The sequence below is a fragment of the Mustelus asterias genome, chromosome 26, assembly GCF_964213995.1.
Source record: "Mustelus asterias chromosome 26, sMusAst1.hap1.1, whole genome shotgun sequence".
Classification (NCBI taxonomy): domain Eukaryota; kingdom Metazoa; phylum Chordata; class Chondrichthyes; order Carcharhiniformes; family Triakidae; genus Mustelus; species Mustelus asterias.
In genome coordinates this window covers 833,988-853,758 of record NC_135826.1, presented here as the reverse complement: position 1 = coordinate 853,758, position 19,771 = coordinate 833,988, and the positions used below count along the sequence as shown (strand labels likewise).

The 19,771-nt window shown below is 49.4% G+C and overlaps 1 protein-coding gene across 3 annotated transcripts in view; it reads right to left on the bottom strand.

Annotated features, from left to right (window-relative positions):
- Window positions 1–19,771, bottom strand: part of LOC144479407 (very low-density lipoprotein receptor-like) — a 76,348-nt gene that overhangs the window by 52,214 nt on the left and 4,363 nt on the right. For all 3 annotated transcript variants that reach the window (XR_013495520.1, XM_078198043.1, XM_078198044.1), the window contains exons 2-3: window positions 14,695–15,069; window positions 5,608–5,727 (exon numbers count right to left, since the gene is read on the bottom strand). Coding sequence is in view for 2 of the 3 variants with exons in the window: in XM_078198043.1 (XP_078054169.1) it covers window positions 5,608–5,727; window positions 14,695–15,069 (495 nt within the window). In the remaining variant the exon portion in view is untranslated. The remainder of the gene's footprint in view (window positions 1–5,607; window positions 5,728–14,694; window positions 15,070–19,771) is intronic.

Genomic DNA, 19,771 nt, shown 5'->3' with positions numbered 1-19,771 from the left:
TAGTCTGGTTCAGTCTCAGACAACTGGCAGACAGAGGGATGGAGTTGGTAGCTAAGGAACAAAGTTAGCGGCAGAGATAGAAGACAAGGGGGTTTTGGTCTTCTCAATATTTCATTGGAGGAGTTTTCTGCTCATCAATCACAGGGGCTGAGACAGGAGGTGGTGTGTTTGAGTTGGGTGTCTTCAGTGTACACTGTTTTCAGAGTATGTTGCCAAAGGGCAGAATATAGGTGAGAAATAGGAGGAAACAAGGATGGATCCTCAAGGTAATAATACTGTAGTCTTTGCAAGTGATTCTCTGGCAATGAATCACAGAATTGTTACACCGATGGAGGACATTTGGCCCGTTGTCTGCGCACTGGCTCTCCAGATGAGCATTTCACCTGCTGCCAGTCTCCTGCCTTCTCCCCGTAACCCTGAAGATTGCTTCTTTTCACATAATCAACTCATCCCATCTTGAATGTCTCAACTGAAGCTGCACTGGCTCAAGGACAGCATTCAAGACCCTAATCACTCGCAGTGTGAAAAACATTTTTCTCATATCAGTTTTGCTTTTTTTACCCATCACTTTAAATCTGTGCCCTCTCATTCAGAATCTGTTTACGAGCGGGAACAGTTTCTCCCTATCTGCTCTGTCCAGCTCCCTCATGATTTGAGCACTTCTGTCAAATCTCCTCTCTGCCTTCTCTTCTCCAAGGAGAACAGTTCCAATCTATCCTCATAACTGAAGTTTCTCATCCCTGGAATGATTCTTATAAACTTCTTCTGAACTCTCTCCACTATGTTCACATACTTCCAAAAATGCAGTGCTCAAAACAACATGCTGTAGAATCATAGAAAATTACAGCTCAGAAATAGGCCTTTTGGCCCTTCTTGTTTGTGCCGAACCATTTTTTTGCCTAGTCCCACTGACCTGCACTTGGACCATATCCCTCCACACCCCTCTCATCCATTGATCCAGAAGGCATATGGTATGCTTGCCTTTATAGGACGGGGTATAGAGTATAAAAGCTGGAGTCTGATGATGCAGCTGTATAGAATGCTGGTTAGGCCACATTTGGAGTACTGCGTCCAGTTCTGGTCGCCGCACTACCAGAAGAACGTGGAGGCGTTAGAGAGAGTGCGGAGAAGGTTTACCAGGATGTTGCCTGGTATGGAGGGTCTTAGCTATGAGGAGAGATTGGGTAAACTGGGGTTGTTCTCCCTGGAAAGACGGAGAACGAGAGGAGATCTAATAGAGGTGTACAAGATTATGAAGGGGATAGATAGGGTGAATGGTGGGAAGCTTTTTCCCAGATCAGAAGTGACGATCACGAGGGGTCACGGGCTCAAGGTGAGAGGGGCGAAGTATAACTCAGATATTAGAGGGATGTTTTTTTACACAGAGGGTGGTGGGGGCATGGAATGTGCTGTCAAGTAGGATGGTGGAGGCAGACACGCTGACATCGTTTAAGACTTACCTGGATAGTCACATGAACAGCCTGGGAATGGAGGGGTACAAATGATTGGTCTAGCTGGACCAAGGAGCAGCACAGGCTTGGAGGGCCAAAGGGCCTGTTTCCTGTGCTGTACTGTTCTTTGTCTTTGAACCCGTCCAAGTTTTTCTTAAATGTTAAAAGTGACATTTACCACTTTATCCGGCAGCTCATTCCACACTCCCACCACTCTCTGCGTGAAGAAGCCCCCCCTAATATTCCCTTTAAACTTTTCTCCTTTCACCCTTAACCCATGCCCTCTGGTTTTTTTCTCCCCTAGCCTCAGTGGAAAAAGCCTGCTTGCATTCACTCTATCTATACCCGTCAAAATCTTATACACCTCTATCAAATCTCCCCTCATTCTTCTACGCTCCAGGGAATAAAGTCCCAACCTATTCAATCTCTCTCTGTAACTCAGCTTCTCAAGTCCCGGCAACATCCTTGTGAACCTTCTCTGCACTCTTTCAACCTTATTTACATCCTTCCTGTAACTAGGTGACCAAAACTGTACACAATACTCTAAATTCGGCCTCACCAGTGCCTTATATAACCTTACCATAACACTCCAACTTTTATACTTGATACTCCGATTTATAAAGGCCAATGTACCAAAGGCATTCTTTACGACCCTATCCACTTGTGACGTCACTTTTAGGGAATTCTGTACCTGTATTCCCAGATCCCTCTGTTCAACTGCACTCTTCAGAGTCCTACCATTTACCCTGTACGTTCAACTTTGGTTTGTCCTTCCAAAGTGCAATATCTCACAACTTGCCTGCGTTAAATTCCATTTGCCATTTTTCTAGTTGGTCCAAATCCCTCTGCAAGCTTTGAAAACCTTCCTCACTGTCCACTACACCTCCAATCTTTGTATTATCAGCAAATTTGCTGATCCAATTTACCACATTGTCATCTATATCAATGATCTTGGATGATAAACAACAATGGACCCAACACCGATCCCTGCGGCATACCACTAGTCACAGACCTCCACTCAGAGAAGCAATCCTCCACAATCACTCTCTGGCTTCTTCCATTGAGCCAATGTCTAATCCAATTTACTACCTCCCCATGTATACCCAGCGACTGAACCTTCCTAACTAACCTCCCATGAGGGACCTTGTCAAAGGCCTTGCTGAAATCCAGGTAGACAACATCCACCGCCTTCCCTTCATCTATTTTCCTGGTAACCTCCTTGAAAAACTCTAATAGATTGGTCAAACATGACCTACCACGCACAAAGCCATGTTGACTCTCCCTAATAAGTCTCTTGTCTATCCAAATATTTGTAGATCCTATCCCTTATCACACCTTCCAATAACTTGCCCACCACCGACGTCAAATGTACTGGCCTATAATTTCCCGGATTTCTTTTGGAACCTTTTTTAAACAACGGAACAACATGAGCCACCCTCCAATCATCCGGCACCTCCCCTGTGAATACTGACATTTTAAATATGTCTGCCAGGGCCCCTGCAAGTTCAACACTAGCTTCCCTCAAGGTCCATGGGAATACCCTGTCCGGTCCTGGGAATTTATCCACTCTGATTTGCCTCAAGACAGCAAGCACCTCCTCCCCTTTAATCTGTAAAGGTTCCATGACCTCCCTACCTGTTTGCCCTATTTCCGTAGACTCCATGCCCGTTTCCTCAGTAAATACGGATGCAAAAAAACCATTTAGTATCTCCCCCATCTCTTTTGGTTCCATACACAGTCTACCACTCTGGTCTTTAAGAGGACCAATTTTATCCCTCACTATCCTTTTGCTCTTAATATACCTGTAGAAGCTCTTAGGATTTTCCTTCAGTCTGTCTGCCAAAGCAACCTCATGTCTTCTTTTAGCCCTCCTGATTTCCCTCTTAAGTAGTTTCTTGCACTTTTTATACTCCTCGAGCATCTGATCTGTTCCTTGCTGCCTGTACATTTCATACAACTCTCTCTTCCTCTTAATCAGTGTTACATCTGTACTCCAGATGAACTGGTGTTTTATACAAGTTCAACATAATCTCCTTACTTAATTTGTTGTGGGCATCACTGGCTGGGGCAGCATTTATTGTCCATCCCTACCATGAAGGGGTAGTTAAAGGTCAACCACATTGTCATGGATCTGGAGTCACATGTACGAGAATCATAGAAACCCTACAGTGTAGAAAGAGGCCATTTGGCCCATCGAGTCTAACCGACCACAATCCCACCCAGGCCCTACCCCCATATCCCTACATATTTACCCGCTAATCCCTCTAACCTACCCATCTCAAGACACTAAGGGGCAATTTTAGCATGGCCAATCAACCTAACCCGCACATCTTTGGACTGTGGGAGGAAACCGGAGCACTCGGAGGAAACCCACGCAGACACGAGGAGAATGTGCAAACTCCACACAGACAGTGACCCAAGCCGGGAATCGAACCCAGGTCCCTGGAGCTGTGAAGCAGCAGTGCTAACCACTGTGCTACCGTGCCGCCCCAAGACTTGGAAAGGATGGCAGGTTTCATTCCCTAAAAGGATATTAGTGAACCAGATGGGTTTTTATGACAATCGACATTGGTTTCATGGTCAACCTTAGACTTTTAATTCCAGATTTTTATTGAATTCAAATTTCACCACCTGCCATAGTGGGAGTTGACCGGGGTAATGATTCAAGGCCAACTTTGATTCTGGATCAACATTTATTCATTTTTACGGGATGCGAGTGTCGCTGGCTGACTCTGCATTTATTGCCTGTCTCTAACTGCTTTCCATTTCAGAGGACATGGAAGAGACACCCACATTGCTGTGTCTGGAGTCACATGTAGACCAGACAAGGACGGCAGATTTCCTTCCCTGAAGGACATTCGTGATCTAAATGGGTTTTTGCAACAATCAACAATGGTTTCATGGCCATCAGTAGATTCTTAATTCCAGATTTTTATTGAATTCAAAATTTTACCAACTGCTGTGATGGGATTCAAACCTGGGTCCCCAGAGCCCTGGGTCTCTGGATTGCTAGTCCAGTGATAATTCCACTGCGCCACTGCCTCCCTAATGGATCAAGGGCAGATGCAGGTAAATGTGGCTCAGATCAATACGATCTTATCGAATGGTGCAGCAGGCTCAAGAGGCCAAATGGCCTACTCTCAATTCTTGTTTGTGTTCAGAAAGAGGAGCAGAGAAGGCGGGGATTAGTGGTTTTGTGGTATAGATTGTGAAAGATGGTCTGACAGGTCATTGGGACAGAAGGTGAAGACTGCAGCTTTGAATTGGTGAAGCGCAGGGAGGCATTGGCCCAACAAGTTGCTGCCACCAATCAACTGTCAGGTTAGTATTGCAATTCTTATCACAGACCTTCACAGGTCTCTGGGCCAATCCAGAGCCATTTTGACAAAGTTAAAACAATCTGGCTTTGCACATTTTAATTCTAAACATTTATTTTATTCCTGTCCCTCTTTCCTCTCATTTCCTGTTTATCCCGCTTACAGAGATCAAGCATAATAAAAACCTCAGCATTCGAGCCGCACGGTGGCACAGTGGTTAGCATTACTTCTTCACAGCACCAGGGACCCGAATTCGATTCTGGCCTTGGGTGACTGTGTGGAGTTTGCACATTCTCCCCGTGTCTGTATGGATTTCCTCCGCGTGCTCCGGTTTCCTCCCACACTCCAAAGATGTTTGGTGGATTGACCATGCTAAATTGTCTCTTAGTGTCAGGGGGACTAGCGGGGTAAATACATGGGGCTATGGGGATAGGGCCCAGATGGAATTGTTGTCGGTGCAGACTTGATGGGCCAAACGGCCTCCTTCTCTAACTGATGGGGATTCTATGATCTATTGAGATGAAGTTCTAATGTAACAGAATTGATCAAAGAAATCTACAGTAATTCGTGCTTCAGGTTCTTTGATTTGATTTCCAATATTTCATTTACAGACAGCAATTGCCCAGTTTGTCCAGCATTTCTTGACAATTCGTCACCTGGTTTCAGATTTTAATCTATTATCCAGCAGGGCTGTGATTAGTTACACTTCCATTCTTCCTGTTGCCTCTTTTTGAGGTAATACTCAGCTAACAATCATAATTGTTCTTCCTCCCTCAAAAGGTAAACGTCACATACCACTTAGAGATAGAATACTATTAATCAGCTGTGGGTAAACTCACCGTCACAAATGAAATGATTTATCAGCTCGAATCCATTTGGACAAGCGCATTCATAACCTAAAGGCAGGTCCCAGCAATAATGAGAGCACTTCCCATTGTCCTCCAAACACTCGTTCCGATCTGCCACACAAAACATTTAACACAGTTACATTTGAGGAATCTTAGACTTGCAATGCTGATATAAAGTGGTAATGCAATCCACTGTCCTTTGTTATGAGATGCAGTGAAGGGGTTAGTATCTCTGTACGCTAACCAGGCTGTATGCTGACATGTGAAACATCTGATGTTTGCTTGAGCTAAGCTCAGTGCTCTCTCCACCTCTTAATAGCACCTTCCATTTGCAGCATTGTGCTCCATTCCTCATTGCTCCACTTGTGTTGTCAAAACCAGAGGTCCTTACCCACATTGCCACCAAATTGCAGCATTGTGGTTAGCACTGCTGCCTCACAGCGCCAGGGACCCAGCTCGGGTGATTATCTGTGTGGATTGTGCATGTTCTCCCCCCGGTGTCAGCGTGGGTTTCCGGTTTCTTCCTACACTCCAAAGCTGCGTCACGGTGCCCTTCCTTTCAGGAACTCAATGTCCAGCTTTCTCATTGATTGTGTACTCCCCCACCCCCTCCATTCCCTCTGCTCAATATGTTGCTGTGTGCAAGGAGTGCTATATAAGTGCAAGTACTTGTTGTTAATGCCAGGGTCATTGTGCCATTTAGACATATGTTGAAATAAATAAGTATCAATGTTAACCTTGCTTATCCCTTTGAAATGGAGTAAGTGGCTTGTTAAATCAGCTCACGACATTACTCACGCTAACCCAGGGCTTCCAGTCTTAAATAGGCAAGAGGGACACATGGAAATCCAGCATGTTCTTTCAATACATACATTCGTGTGTAGGATCCGATTGGATTCCGATCTACAACTGTAACTGGAAGCTTTCCAATTGTGACTTCTTCACAAGCAGGAAGAGGAACAGAGGTGAGGAAAAGATGTCAAAACGGTAAACAGTTTATCTGTTGGAAACTATTTTTGGCGGGAGGTGGGCATAAGGGAAGTTTAAGCTCCTCTGTGCCAGGTATCCTCCCCCTCCCCTCCCAACCACTTTCCTGACAGGACAGCCTCCTGCTGCCATATATCCTGCTCCAGCCCACTGCATGTCCAGTAGGGTTCAGGTGGATACTGACAGAGACTGTGCAGGTCAGGGCCAAGAGAAAATTTCCTGGCTTTCACACGCACACGACTCTCACCCAAAGTTAAAAATCAGGGCACATGGCAATGTCCAGACTACTCAACATTATTTGGGATGTGGGAAGTCTGAAGCTGGTTATTACTTTCAGGATCATATTCACAAGTTGTCTGTCCTCAAGACAGTTGACATCAGCTGTCTCCAGTTGCTGGAAGCTGAGATAGAGCTACTGAGCATTACTTTGGATATTTTTATTTGTTCATGGTGTGATGATACTGTGTTGTGATGTAGTCATAGGGGTTTATAGTATGGAAACAGGCCCTTCAGCCCAACTTGTCCATGCTGCACTTTTTTTTGGCCCATATCTCTCTATACCCATCTTACCCATGTAACTGTCCAAATACTTTTTAAAAGACAAAATTGTACCCGCCTCTTTACTATCTCTGGCAGCTTGTTCCAGACACTCACCACCCTCTGTGAAAAAATTGCCCCTCTGGACCCTTTTGTATCTCTCCCCTTAAACCTATGCCCTCTAGTTTTAGACTCCCCTACCTTTGGGAAAAAATATCGACTATCTAGCTGATCTATGCCCCTCATTATTTTATAGACTTCTATATGATAACCCCTAAGCCTCCTACACTCCAGAGAAAAAGGTCCCAGTCTATCCAGCCTCTCCTTATAACTCAAACCATCAAGTCCCGGTAGCATCCTAGTAAATCTTTTCTGCATTCATTCTAGTTTAATAATATATTTTCTATAATAGGGCAGCCAGAACTGCACACATTATTCCAAGTGTTGGCTTACTAATGTCTTGTACAACTTCAACAAGACGTCCCAACTCCTGTATTCAATGTTCTGGCCAATGAAACATGCCGAATGCCTTCTTCACCACTCTGTCCACTTGTGACTCCAATTTCAAGGTGCTATGAATCTGTACCCCTAGATCTCTTTGTTCTATAATTCTCCCCAACACCCTACCATTAACTGAGTAAGTCCTACCAAAATGCATCACCTCACATTTATCTAAATTAAACTCCATCTGCCATTCGTCAGCCCACTGGCCCAATTGATCAAGATCCCATTGCAATCCTAGATAACCTTCTTCACTGTCCACTATGCCACCAATCTTGGTGTCATCTGCAAACTTACTAACCATGCTTCCTAAATTCTCATCCAAATCATTAATATAAAATGACAAACAACAGTGGACCCAGCACCAATCCCTGAGGCACACCACTGGTCACAGGCCTCCAGTTTGAAAAACAACCCTCTGTCTTCTGTCATCAAGCCAATTTTGTATCCAATTGGCTACCTCACCCTGGACCCTGTGAGATTTAACCTTATGCAACAACCTTTAAGGAGCAGTGCTTTGTTACAAGAGTTGATTTATCTGGTAAATATGCAGCAGATGCGAGAATACAGGCTAATAATTTCTTTTAGCTAAGAAAGTGTTTGTAGAGTTAATGGACCTTTTGTTTAGTTAGGCTCTCCTGGGATTTTAGAGTAGGTATACAGGTCATGTGAGTTTTTGATTAGTATGATTGATAGGGGCCTGATTAATGGGAGCAGCTAATCTTGCAGGATAGTCAGTCAGTTTCATTTTAAAATACAAGCAGTTGCTGTCTGGACCTGCGAGGAGAAAGCAGTGTCACTGTCTCTCTATCCAAATGGCTTTCTGAAAGCTTCAAGCCTGGAACCTAAGCCAAAGCAAGTCTGTCTGTATTTACTAACTAAGTTTAAAGATAGTTTTAAGTCTATAAGAGGCATTTTGCTTGTTTAGAAACCACTGATCGGTTATTTTACCATTTTTGTCTAAATGCCCGGCAGACTTTATTGATAGAGACCAGAATGGGACTTTTAAAGAAGTGTTTTCCAGACCGATCCAGATTGGACGAACGCAGTGGTAAAGGCAGATGTGCAGCTCGTTAAGTGGATTAAAATACATGCAGAATTATTTAAATTGACGTCGTGCCCCTTTTGGGAGGGTTCCCGATCGCAGCCATTTTTTGGCCTTGGTAAAATGCGAACCGGCGCAGGAACGGGCGCAATCGCGCTACTCACCTCAGGCCCAACTTTACCAAATTTCCGTGTCTGAAAACGGGCACAACGCGATGGTAAAATACCGTCCAATATGTATATTATTATTCCAATCGGCGAACCAGAATGAGCTATGTCACAGATGCAGTGTTAAGCCATGATCTACTTGAATGGCAGAGCAGGCTGGAGGAGTTGAATGGCCTACTCCTGTTCCTATGTACAAACTGACCCATCCAAACACAACCGTCTAACTGTTAACCCATATCCAAAGTCTGCTTCAGAGCATTGGGTCACTGTATAGCTGAACTGTGTACAGAAACTTCATGTCAGAAACAATTTTCCAAGTTCACTTCACAATTCTTTTAGTAAAGTGAAGGCTGAGAGGCAACCTAAACTCATGAAGTGAAGGCAGAGAGAGGTTTTTCAAATTGGGTGGTGCTCAGAATGAGAGGATATAAATATAAGATAATTACCAATCCAGAAAGAATTTAGAAGAAACATACTTGTCACAATGTGGTTAAACATAGAACTTGCTGCCAAAAGGGTGATTGAGATGAACAGGATAGTTGAAAAGGGAAGCTGGATAAGTACAAGGGCGAAACAGGAACAGGCGATACAGCCTTTTTTGCACCTGTCCCACCCTTCAATGAGATCATGGCTGAGTTGCATTTTAACTCTATCCACCTGCCTGACGTCATATCCCCAAAAAATCCTCCGCCTGCAAACTTTTATCGATTTCCAGTTTCAATTTATTAACTGACTTAGTAGAGTGTGGAAGTGTCTTTTAACTTCTCTCCTGAACAGCCTTGGCTGATTTTAAAGTTCTGTCCCCTTGTCCCAGACTCACCCAGCAACAAAATAAATTAAAATCTCTCTACTCCTTTCAAAATTCAAAACAAAATCTCAATCAAATCACCTCTTAGCCTTTTACAGCCTCCCCTCAAAATCTACCCCTGGGAACCAGGGGGATATTCTGGTGAATCATCACTGCAGTCCTTCCCAAGACTAACATACATCCCAAGATCTGGTACATAAGAGTTAGTGCTGCTGCCTCACAGCGCCAGGGACCTGGGTTCGATCCCGGCTTGGGTCACTGTGTGTGTGGAATCTGCATGTTCTCACGGTGTCTGTGTGGGTTTCCTCCGGGTGCTCCGGTTTCCTCCCACAGTCCGAAAGATGTGCTGGTTAGGTGCATTGGCCATGCTACATTCTCCCTCAGTGTACCCGAACAGGTGCCGGAGTGTGGTGACTAGGGGATTTTCATAGTAACTTCATGTGACACTAATAAATAAACTTTTAAACTGTAGAAAAATTTCCTCCCTTTTATATTTTAGGTCTTCAAGTTAAAATCCCATTAGCCATTTTGATTTTTTTCCCCCGATGACTACGTTTTATTGACATGTACGTATGATCATACTAAATAGGAGCAGGAATAAGCCATTCAGCCCCTCAACCCTGTTCCACCATTCAATAAGATCATGGCTGATCTCTGTGTTTTGAATTCCACATTCCCATCAACCACCGATAAACTTTGATTCCCTTGCCTAACTAGAATCTATCTACCTCTGCCTTAAAAATATTCTGTGACCCGCTTCCACTGCCTTAAGGTAGAGTTCCTACATCTCTGTCCTCTAAGGGCAACCCAAAATCTCTGAACCTTCAGCTCTGCAACACTGAAATTCTTACATCAAACACTTTCTCACCCAAGAGGAGGACACTTCACTTACTCGAGTCAAAATCCATTTGCCACAGTTCTGTCCACTCACTTAATCTACCAATGTACTTTGTATCTTAATGTTCCTCCCTACACTACACTACAATCTCTGTCATCAGCAAACCTGGATATATTGTTTGTAAGAAGTTTAACAACACCAGGTTAAAGTCCAACAGGTTTATTTGGTAGCAAAAGCCACACAAGCTTTCGAGGCTCTGAGCCCCTTCTTCAGGTGAGTGGGAATTCTGTTCACAAACAGAACTTATAAGACACAGACTCAATTTACATGAATAATGGTTGGAATGCGAATACTTACAACTAATGTTTGAGTCATTAATGAATAAAATTAATACGCGAGGCCCCAGCATAAATCCTTATGGGACTTCCATCCAATGTGAATACATAGCCTTGACTGTTTCCAATCGATATAGAGTGATAGAGGTTTACAGCATGGAAACAGGCCCTTCGGCCCAACTTGTCCATGCTGCCCTTTCTTTTTTTAAATCCCTAAACTAATCCCAATTGCCTGCATTTGGCCCATATCCCTCTATACCCATCGTACCCATGTAACTATCTAAATGCTTTTTAAAAGACAAAATTGTACCCGCCTCTACTACTACCTCTGCCAGCTTGTTCCAGACACTCACCACCCTGTGTGTGAAAAAATTGCCCCTCTGGACACTTTTGTATCTCTCCCCTCTCACCTTACACCTATGCCCTCTAGTTTTAGACTCCCCTACCTTTGGGAAAAGATATTGACTATCTAGCTGATCTGTGCCCCTCATTATTTTATAGACCTCTATAAGATCACCCCTCAGCCTCCTACGTTCCAGGGAAAAAAGTCCCAGACTATCCAGCCTCTCCTTATAACGCAAACCATCAAGTCCCGGTAGCATCCTAGTAAATATTTTCTGTACTCTTTCTAGTTTAACAACATCCTTTCTATAATAGGGTGACCAGTATTCCAAGTGTGGCCTTACCAATGTCTTGTACAACTTCAACAAGACGTCCCAACTTCTGTATTCAATGTTCTGACCGATGAAACCAAGCATGCTGAATGCCTTCTTCACCACTCTGTCCACCTGTGACTCCACTTTCAAGGAGATATGAACATGTACCCCTAGATCTCTTTGTTCTGTAACTCTTCCCAACGCCCTACCATTAGGGTAAGTCCTGCCTTGGTTCAATCTACCAAAATGCATCACCTCGCATTTGTCTAAATTAAACTCCATCTGCCATTCAGTCAGCCCACAGGCCCAATTGATCAAGATCCCGCTGCAATTGGAGATAACTTTCTTCACTGTCCACTATGCCACCAATCTTGGTGTCATCTGCAAACTTACTAACCATGCCTCCTATATTCTCATCCAAATCATTAATATAAATGACAAATAACAGTGGACCCAGCACTGATCCCTGAGGCACACCGCTGGTCACAGGCCTCCAGTTTGAAAAACAACCCTCCACAGCCACCCTCTGGCTTCTGTCAAGAAGCCAAGTTTGTATTCATTTAGATACCTCACCCTGGATCCCGTGAGATTTAGACTTATGCAACAACCTACCATGCGGTAGCTTGTCAAAGGCCTTGCTAAAGTCCATGTAGACAACATCAACTGCACTGCCCTCATCTACTTTCTTGGTTACCCCTTCAAAAAACTATATCAATGACTTCAATGGAGGGACCAATTATATTGTGGCCAATTTGCTGACGGTACAAAAGTAAGTGGGAAGCAGGTTGTGAGGAAGAGACCAATAAATCTGCAAACGGTTATGGATAGGTTAAGCCAATGGGCAAAGATTTGGCAGATGAAGCATATTGTGGCAGGAAGAGTAGAAAAGCAGCATGTTATTTAAATGGAGAGAGATTGCAGAATGCTGCAGTACAGAGATCTGGGTGTCCTTGTACATGAGTCACAAAGTTAGCATGCAGAACTTTTCAACTGTACTCCTGGTTTAAGATTTCCCCCACAAGGGGAAATATGTTCCCACATCTACACTGTCAAACCCCCAGAATCAGGTAGCTTCAATAAAATCACCTCTCATTTGACTAAGCTGGCAGGAGTGTCAGCCCAACTTATCGCACGAATCAGCCCAGTGAACCTTCTCTGAACCTCACATTTTCCCACAATATGCTTTATCTGCCAAACTTTTGTCCATTGACTTAACCCATCCATATCAATTTGCAGACTTTTTTGTCTCTTCCTCACAACCTGCTTTCCCACCTATCTTTGTATCAGTAAGTATTTTGCAAGACAAATGGAAAGTTGGCCATTATTGTAAGGGAAATGGAGTGTAAAAGTAGGGAGGTCTTGCTACAACAGGGAATTGGAGCACTGTACTTGCATTGGAAGCAGTTCAGAGAAGGTTCACTGGGCTGATTCGTGCAACATAGAACATAGAACATAGAACATTACAGCGCAGAACAGGCCCTTCGGCCCACGATGTTGCACCGACCAGTTAAAAAAAAACTGTGACCCTCCAACCTAAACCAATTTCTTTTCGTCCATGAACCTATCTACGGATCTCTTAAACGCCCCCAAACTAGGCGCATTTACTACTGATGCTGGCAGGGCATTCCAATCCCTCACCACCCTCTGGGTAAAGAACCTACCCCTGACATCGGTTCTATAACTACCCCCCCTCAATTTAAAGCCATGCCCCCTCGTGCTGGATTTCTCCATCAGAGGAAAAAGGCTATCACTATCCACCCTATCTAAACCTCTAATCATCTTATATGTTTCAATAAGATCCCCTCTTAGCCGCCGCCTTTCCAGCGAAAACAATCCCAAATCCCTCAGCCTCTCCTCATAGGATCTCCCCTCCATACCAGGCAACATCCTGGTAAACCTCCTCTGCACCCTCTCCAAAGCCTCCACATCCTTCCTGTAATGTGGGGACCAGAACTGCACACAGTACTCCAAGTGCGGCCGCACCAGAGTTGTGTACAGTTGCAACATAACGCTACGACTCCTAAATTCAATCCCCCTACCAATAAACGCCAAGACACCATATGCCTTCTTAACAACCTTATCTACTTGATTCCCAACTTTCAGGGATCTATGCACACATACACCTAGATCCCTCTGCTCCTCCACACTATTCAAAGTCCTCCCGTTAGCCCTATACTCAACACATCTGTTATTCCTACCAAAGTGAATTACCTCACACTTCTCCGCATTAAACTCCATCCGCCACCTCTCGGCCCAACTTTGCAACCTGTCTAAGTCTTCCTGCAAACTACGACACCCTTCCTCACTGTCTACCACACCACCGACTTTGGTGTCATCAGCAAATTTGCTAATCCACCCAACTATACCCTCATCCAGATCATTAATAAATATTACAAACAGCAGTGGCCCCAAAACAGATCCCTGAGGTACACCACTTGTAACCGCACTCCATGATGAATATTTACTATCAACCACCACCCTCTGTTTCCTATCCGCTAGCCAATTCCTGATCCAATTTCCTAGATCACCCCCAATCCCATACATCTGCATTTTCTGCAGAAGCCTACCATGGTGAACCTTATCAAACGCCTTACTAAAATCCATATATACCACGTCCACTGCCTTGCCCCCATCCACCTCCTTGGTCACTTTCTCAAAAAACTCAATAAGGTTGTCTTAACGAAAAGGTTGTCTTATGAGGAAAGATTGGGCCTACAGTCCTGCTAGTTTAGACATGATTTTATTGAAGCTACATGATTCTGGGGTTTGACAGTAGATGCTGGGAACATGTTTCCCCTTGTGGGGGAATCTTAAACTAGAGAGCACAATTAAAAACAAGAGGTCACTCATTTAAGATCGCGATGAGGAGGAATTTCTTCTCCTAGGGATCTTAGTCTTTGGAATTCCCTTCCCGAGAGCAGTGGAGGCCAATCTCAGTTAGACAGATTTTTGATTGTCAAGGGTTATGGGGCACAGGGAGGAAATGGAGTTAAAGCCAAAATGAGATCAGCATGATCTTACTGAATGGCGAAGCAGGCTCAAGCGGCCAAATGGTTTCTTCCTGTTGGCATTTCTTAAGATCTAATGTCGGGTGGGAGGAGCATGAACACTGGCATAGAAGAGTTCCTGGGCCAAATGGCCTGTTTGTGTGTTCTATGTAATATAAACGATACATTAAAGCCCCTCCCACAGCTCTGTACTTACTGCAATTGACCTCATCACTACCGTCAGTGCAATCAGAATAGTTGTCACAAGCTGACTCAAGCTCGATGCACTGGCCTGATCCGCATCGGAACTCCAATTCTCCACAGCTTCCAGGTTGCGCTGCTCTGTCCTCACACAGGTGATCAGATTCATCAGTCCCTGATGCACAGTCCTGGTTACCGTCACACAGCTGGTTTTTGGAGATGCAGACAGTGGAGTTGCTGCACTGAAATTCATGAAGTCCACATGCTGCTACAGAACAGTTCTGTTCGTCACTCTGATCATTGCAGTCGTCTATTCCGTTACACAGCCTCGCCGCAGAAACACAACGTCCATTCAGACACAGGAATTCATTCTCACTACATCCTTCATAACCTGTAACATAACCACAGAAAGCAATAAAATCATACCACAGCAATAATACAAAATGCTGATATCATGTGGAGTTACTCCTGAAATAGAATTGCCTTTCTATCCTTCTTTCAAGTCAATGACTTATTGCTCTTTTATATTTCATTAACAGCTATTTCAGAACTATTCATGGAGTGTGTCACTTATTCTGCTTTCCTGTGTGTGACACTTCCTTCCCACTCAAACTTCAGATCCCCCCACCACTTCCCACTCTTCATTTATCCTTTCACCCATCACAAAGGGGATGAGCTCAGAGCGTGGATCGATGCCTGGAAGTGTGATGTGGTGGCCATTACGGAGACTTGGATGTCTCAGGGACAGGACTGGATACTCCAGGTGCCGGGATTCAGATGTTTCAGGAAGGACAGGGAGGGAGGCAAGAGAGGGGGTGGAGTGGCACTGCTGATCAGGGATAGTGTCACAGCTGTAGAGAAGGTGTATGCTGTGGAGGGATTGTCTACAGAGTCTCTGTGGGTGGAAGTTCAGAGTGGGAAGGGGTCGACCACTTTGCTGGGAGTTTTCTATAGGCCGCCCAATAGTGACAGGGAGGTGGAGGAGCGGATAGGGAAACAGATCCTGGAGAGATGCAAGAATAGCAGAGGTGGAGGAGCGGATAGGGAAACAGATCCTGGAGAGATGCAAGAATAGCAGAGTTGTCGTGATGGGAGACTTTAATTTCCCATAGATTGGAATATCCCTAGGGTAAGGGGATTGGATGGGGAGGAGTTCGTTAGGTGTGTTCAGGAGGGTTTCCTGCCGTCAGTGGTGGTGGTGGTGGTGGAGGCAAACTCAATAGGGTCTTTTAAGAGACTCCTGGATGAGTACATGGGACTTAATAGGATGGAGGGTTATAGGTAGGCCTAAAAGGTAGGGATATGCTCGGCACAACTTGTGGGGCCGAAGGGCCTGTTTTGTGCTGTAGTTTTTCTATGTTTCTACATCCCTCCGATAGGCCCCTATCTGCCATCAATTGCCAACGATTCACTTCCTCATACATTTCCATCTCATTCTCTCACAGACTTACCTATTTGCTTAACCCTAACACTAGACATTTCACTTACCAAATCTACCTCTCCTCCCTCCCCATCAGCACATCTCAATATCCCTAATACGCACCATCCTCTGTTCACAATACCACACCTATTCACCAGCTCACATTTACACTGACTGCCCAGTGCAACCTCTCAGCATCTACCCCGTCAGGCCCTCAGAGAACCCTGTATGTCTTACTAAGTAAGAGTTTTAACAACACCAGGTTAAAGTCCAAGAGGTTTATTTGGTAGCAAATGCCATTAGCTTTCGGAGCACTGCTCCTTCGTCAGATGGAGTGGAAATGTGCTCTCAAACAGGACATACAGAGACACAAAATCAAGTTACAGAATAATGATTAGAATGTGAATCTCTACAGCCAACCAGGTCTTAAAGGTACAGACAATGTGAGTGGAGGGAGCATTAAGCACAGGTTAAAGAGATGTGTATTGTCTCCAGACAGGACAGCCAGAGAGATTCTGCAAGTCCAGGAGGCAAGCTGTGGAGGTTACTGATAGTGTGGCATAAATCCAAGATCCCGGTTTAGGCTGTCCTCATGTGTGTGGAACTTGGCTATCAGTTTCTGCTCAGCGACTCTGCGCTGTCGTGTGTCGTGAAGGCCGCCTTGGAGAACGCTTATCCGAAGATCAGAGGCTGAATGCCCGTGACCGCTGAAGTGCTCCCCCACAGGAAGAGAACAGTCTTGCCTGGTGATTGTCGAGCGGTGTTCATTCATCCATTGTCGTAGCGTCTGCATGGTTTCCCCAATGTTCCATGCCTCGGGATAGCCTTTCCTGCAGTGTATCAGGTAGACAACGTTGGCCGAGTTGCAAGAGTGTGTACCTGATGGATGGTGTTTTCACGTGAGATGATGGCATCCGTGTCGATGATCCGGCACGTCTTGCAGAGGTTGCTGTGGCAGGGTTGTGTGGTGTCGTGGTCACTGTTCTCCTGAAGGCTGGGTAGTTTGCTGCGGACAATGGTCTGTTTGAGGTTGTGCGGTTGTTTGAAGGCAAGAAGTGGGGGGTGTGGGGATGGCCTTGGCGAGATGTTCGTCTTCATCAATGACATGTCGAAGGCTCCGGAGGAGATGCCGTAGCTTCTCTGCTCTGGGGAAGTACTGGACAACGAAAGGTTACCTGTTGCACTTGAACCTGGTGTTGTTAAAACTCTTACTGTGTTTTACCCCAGTCCAATGCCAGCATCTCCACATCATGTCTTACTAAGATCATCTCTCATGCTTCTAAACTCCAACGAGTACAGGCCTAAATGTGATGTTATTCACTTTGGAAGCAAAAACAAGGTGGCATATTACTACCTGAATGCCCTCGGGGGAGTACAGTGAAAGGTTTACCAGGCTGATTCCAGGGATGGCGGGATATATCAGGTGAGATTGACCAGGTTAGGATTGTTTTCGCGGAAATTCAGACGAATGAGGGGGAGGATCTTATAGAGACTTATAAAATTCGCCCCCCCCCTCCCCCCTCCCCCCCCCCCTCCCGCCCCCCCCCCCCCCCCCCCCCCCCCCCCCCCCCCCCCCCCCCCCCTCCGCCCCCCACCCCCCCCCCGCCCCCCCCCCCCCCGCCCCCCCGCCCCCCCCCCGCCCCCCCCTCCCCCCCGCCCCCCCCCCCCCCCCCCCCCCGCCCCCCCCGCCCCCCCCCCCCCCCCCCCCGCCCCCCCCGCCCCCCCCCCCGCCCCCCCCCCCCGCCCCCCCCCCCCGCCCCCCCCGCCCCCCCCCCCCCCCCGCCCCCCCCCCGCCCCCCCCCCCCCCCCCCCCCCGCCCCCCCCCCCCCGCCCCCCCCCCCCCGCCCCCCCCCCCCCCCCCCCCGCCCCCCCCCCCCGCCCCCCCCCCCCCCCCCCCGCCCCCCCCCCCCCCCCGCCCCCCCCCTCCCCCCGCCCCCCCCCCCCCCGCCCCCCCCCCCCCCCGCCCCCCCCCTCCCCCCCGCCCCCCCCCCCCCCCCGCCCCCCCCCCCCCCCCCCCTCCGCCCCCCCCCCTCCGCCCCCCTCGCCCCCCGCCCCGCCCCCACATCTCCCCCACCCCCCCCCCCGCCCCCACATCTCCCCCACCCCCCCCGCCCCCACATCTCCCCCACCCCCCCCGCCCCCACATCTCCCCCACCCCCCCGCCCCCCCGCCCCCGCCCCCCCCCCCCCCCCCGCCCCCCCCCGCCCCCCCCGCCCCCCCCCGCCCCCCGCCCCCGCCCCCCCCGCCCCCCCCCCCCCCGCCCCCCCCCCCCCCGCCCCCCCCCGCCCCCCGCCCCCCCCCCCGCCCCCCCCCCGCCCCCCCTCCCCCCCCCCCTCCCCCCCCCCCCCGCCCGCCGCCCCCCCCCCTCCGCCCCCCCTCGCCCCCGCCCGCCCCCACATCTCCCCCACCCCCCCCCGCCCCCCCATCTCCCCACCCCCCCGCCCCCACATCTCCCCCACCCCCCCCGCATCTCCCCCACCCCCCCCCCCGCCCCCACATCTCCCCACCCCCCCCCGCCCCCACATCTCCCCCACCCCCCCCCCGCCCCACATCTCCCCACCCCCCCCGACATCTCCCCCACCCCCCCCCGCCCCCACATCTCCCCCACCCCCCCACCCACATCTCCCCCACCCCCCCACCACATCTCCCCCACCCCCCCACATCTCCCCCACATCTCCCCCACCCCCCCCCGCCCCCACATCTCCCCCACCCCCCCCCGCCCCCACATCTCCCCCACCCCCCCCCCGCCCCCACATCTCCCCCACCCCCCCCCCGCCCCCACATCTCCCCCACCCCCCCCCCGCCCCCACATCTCCCCCACCCCCCCCGCCCCCACATCTCCCACCCCCCCCCCCCCGCCCCACATCCCCCCACCCCCCCCCGCCCCCACATCTCCCCCACCCCCCCCGCCCCCACATCTCCCCCACCCCCCCCGCCCCCACATCTCCCCACCCCCCCCCCCCCACATCTCCCCCACCCCCCCCATCTCCCCCACATCTCCCCCACCCCCCCCCCGCCCCCACATCTCCCCACCCCCCCCCCCCCCCCACATCTCCCCACCCCCCCGCCCCCACATCTCCCCCACCCCCCCCCCGCCCCCACATCTCCCCACCCCCCCCCCCCCCCGCCCCACATCTCCCCACCCCCCCCCCCGCCCCCACATCTCCCCCACCCCCCCCCGCCCCCACATCTCCCCCACCCCCCCCCGCCCCCACATCTCCCCCACCCCCCCCGCCCCCACATCTCCCCCACCCCCCCCCGCCCCCACATCTCCCCACCCCCCCCCGCCCCCACATCTCCCCCACCCCCCCCCGCCCCCACATCTCCCCCACCCCCCCCCCGCCCCCACATCTCCCCCACCCCCCCCCCGCCCCCACATCTCCCCCACCCCCCCCCGCCCCCACATCTCCCCCACCCCCCCCCCGCCCCCACATCTCCCCACCCCCCCGCCCCACATCTCCCCCACCCCCCCGCCCCCACCATCTCCCCCACCCCCCCCGCCCCCACATCTCCCCCGCCCCCCCCGCCCCCACATCTCCCCCCCGCCCCACATCTCCCCCCCGCCCCCACACTCCTCTCCCCCACCCCCCCCCCGCCCCCCACATCTCCCCACCCCCCCCCCGCCCCCACATCTCCCCCACCCCCCCCCACATCTCCCCACCACATCTCCCCC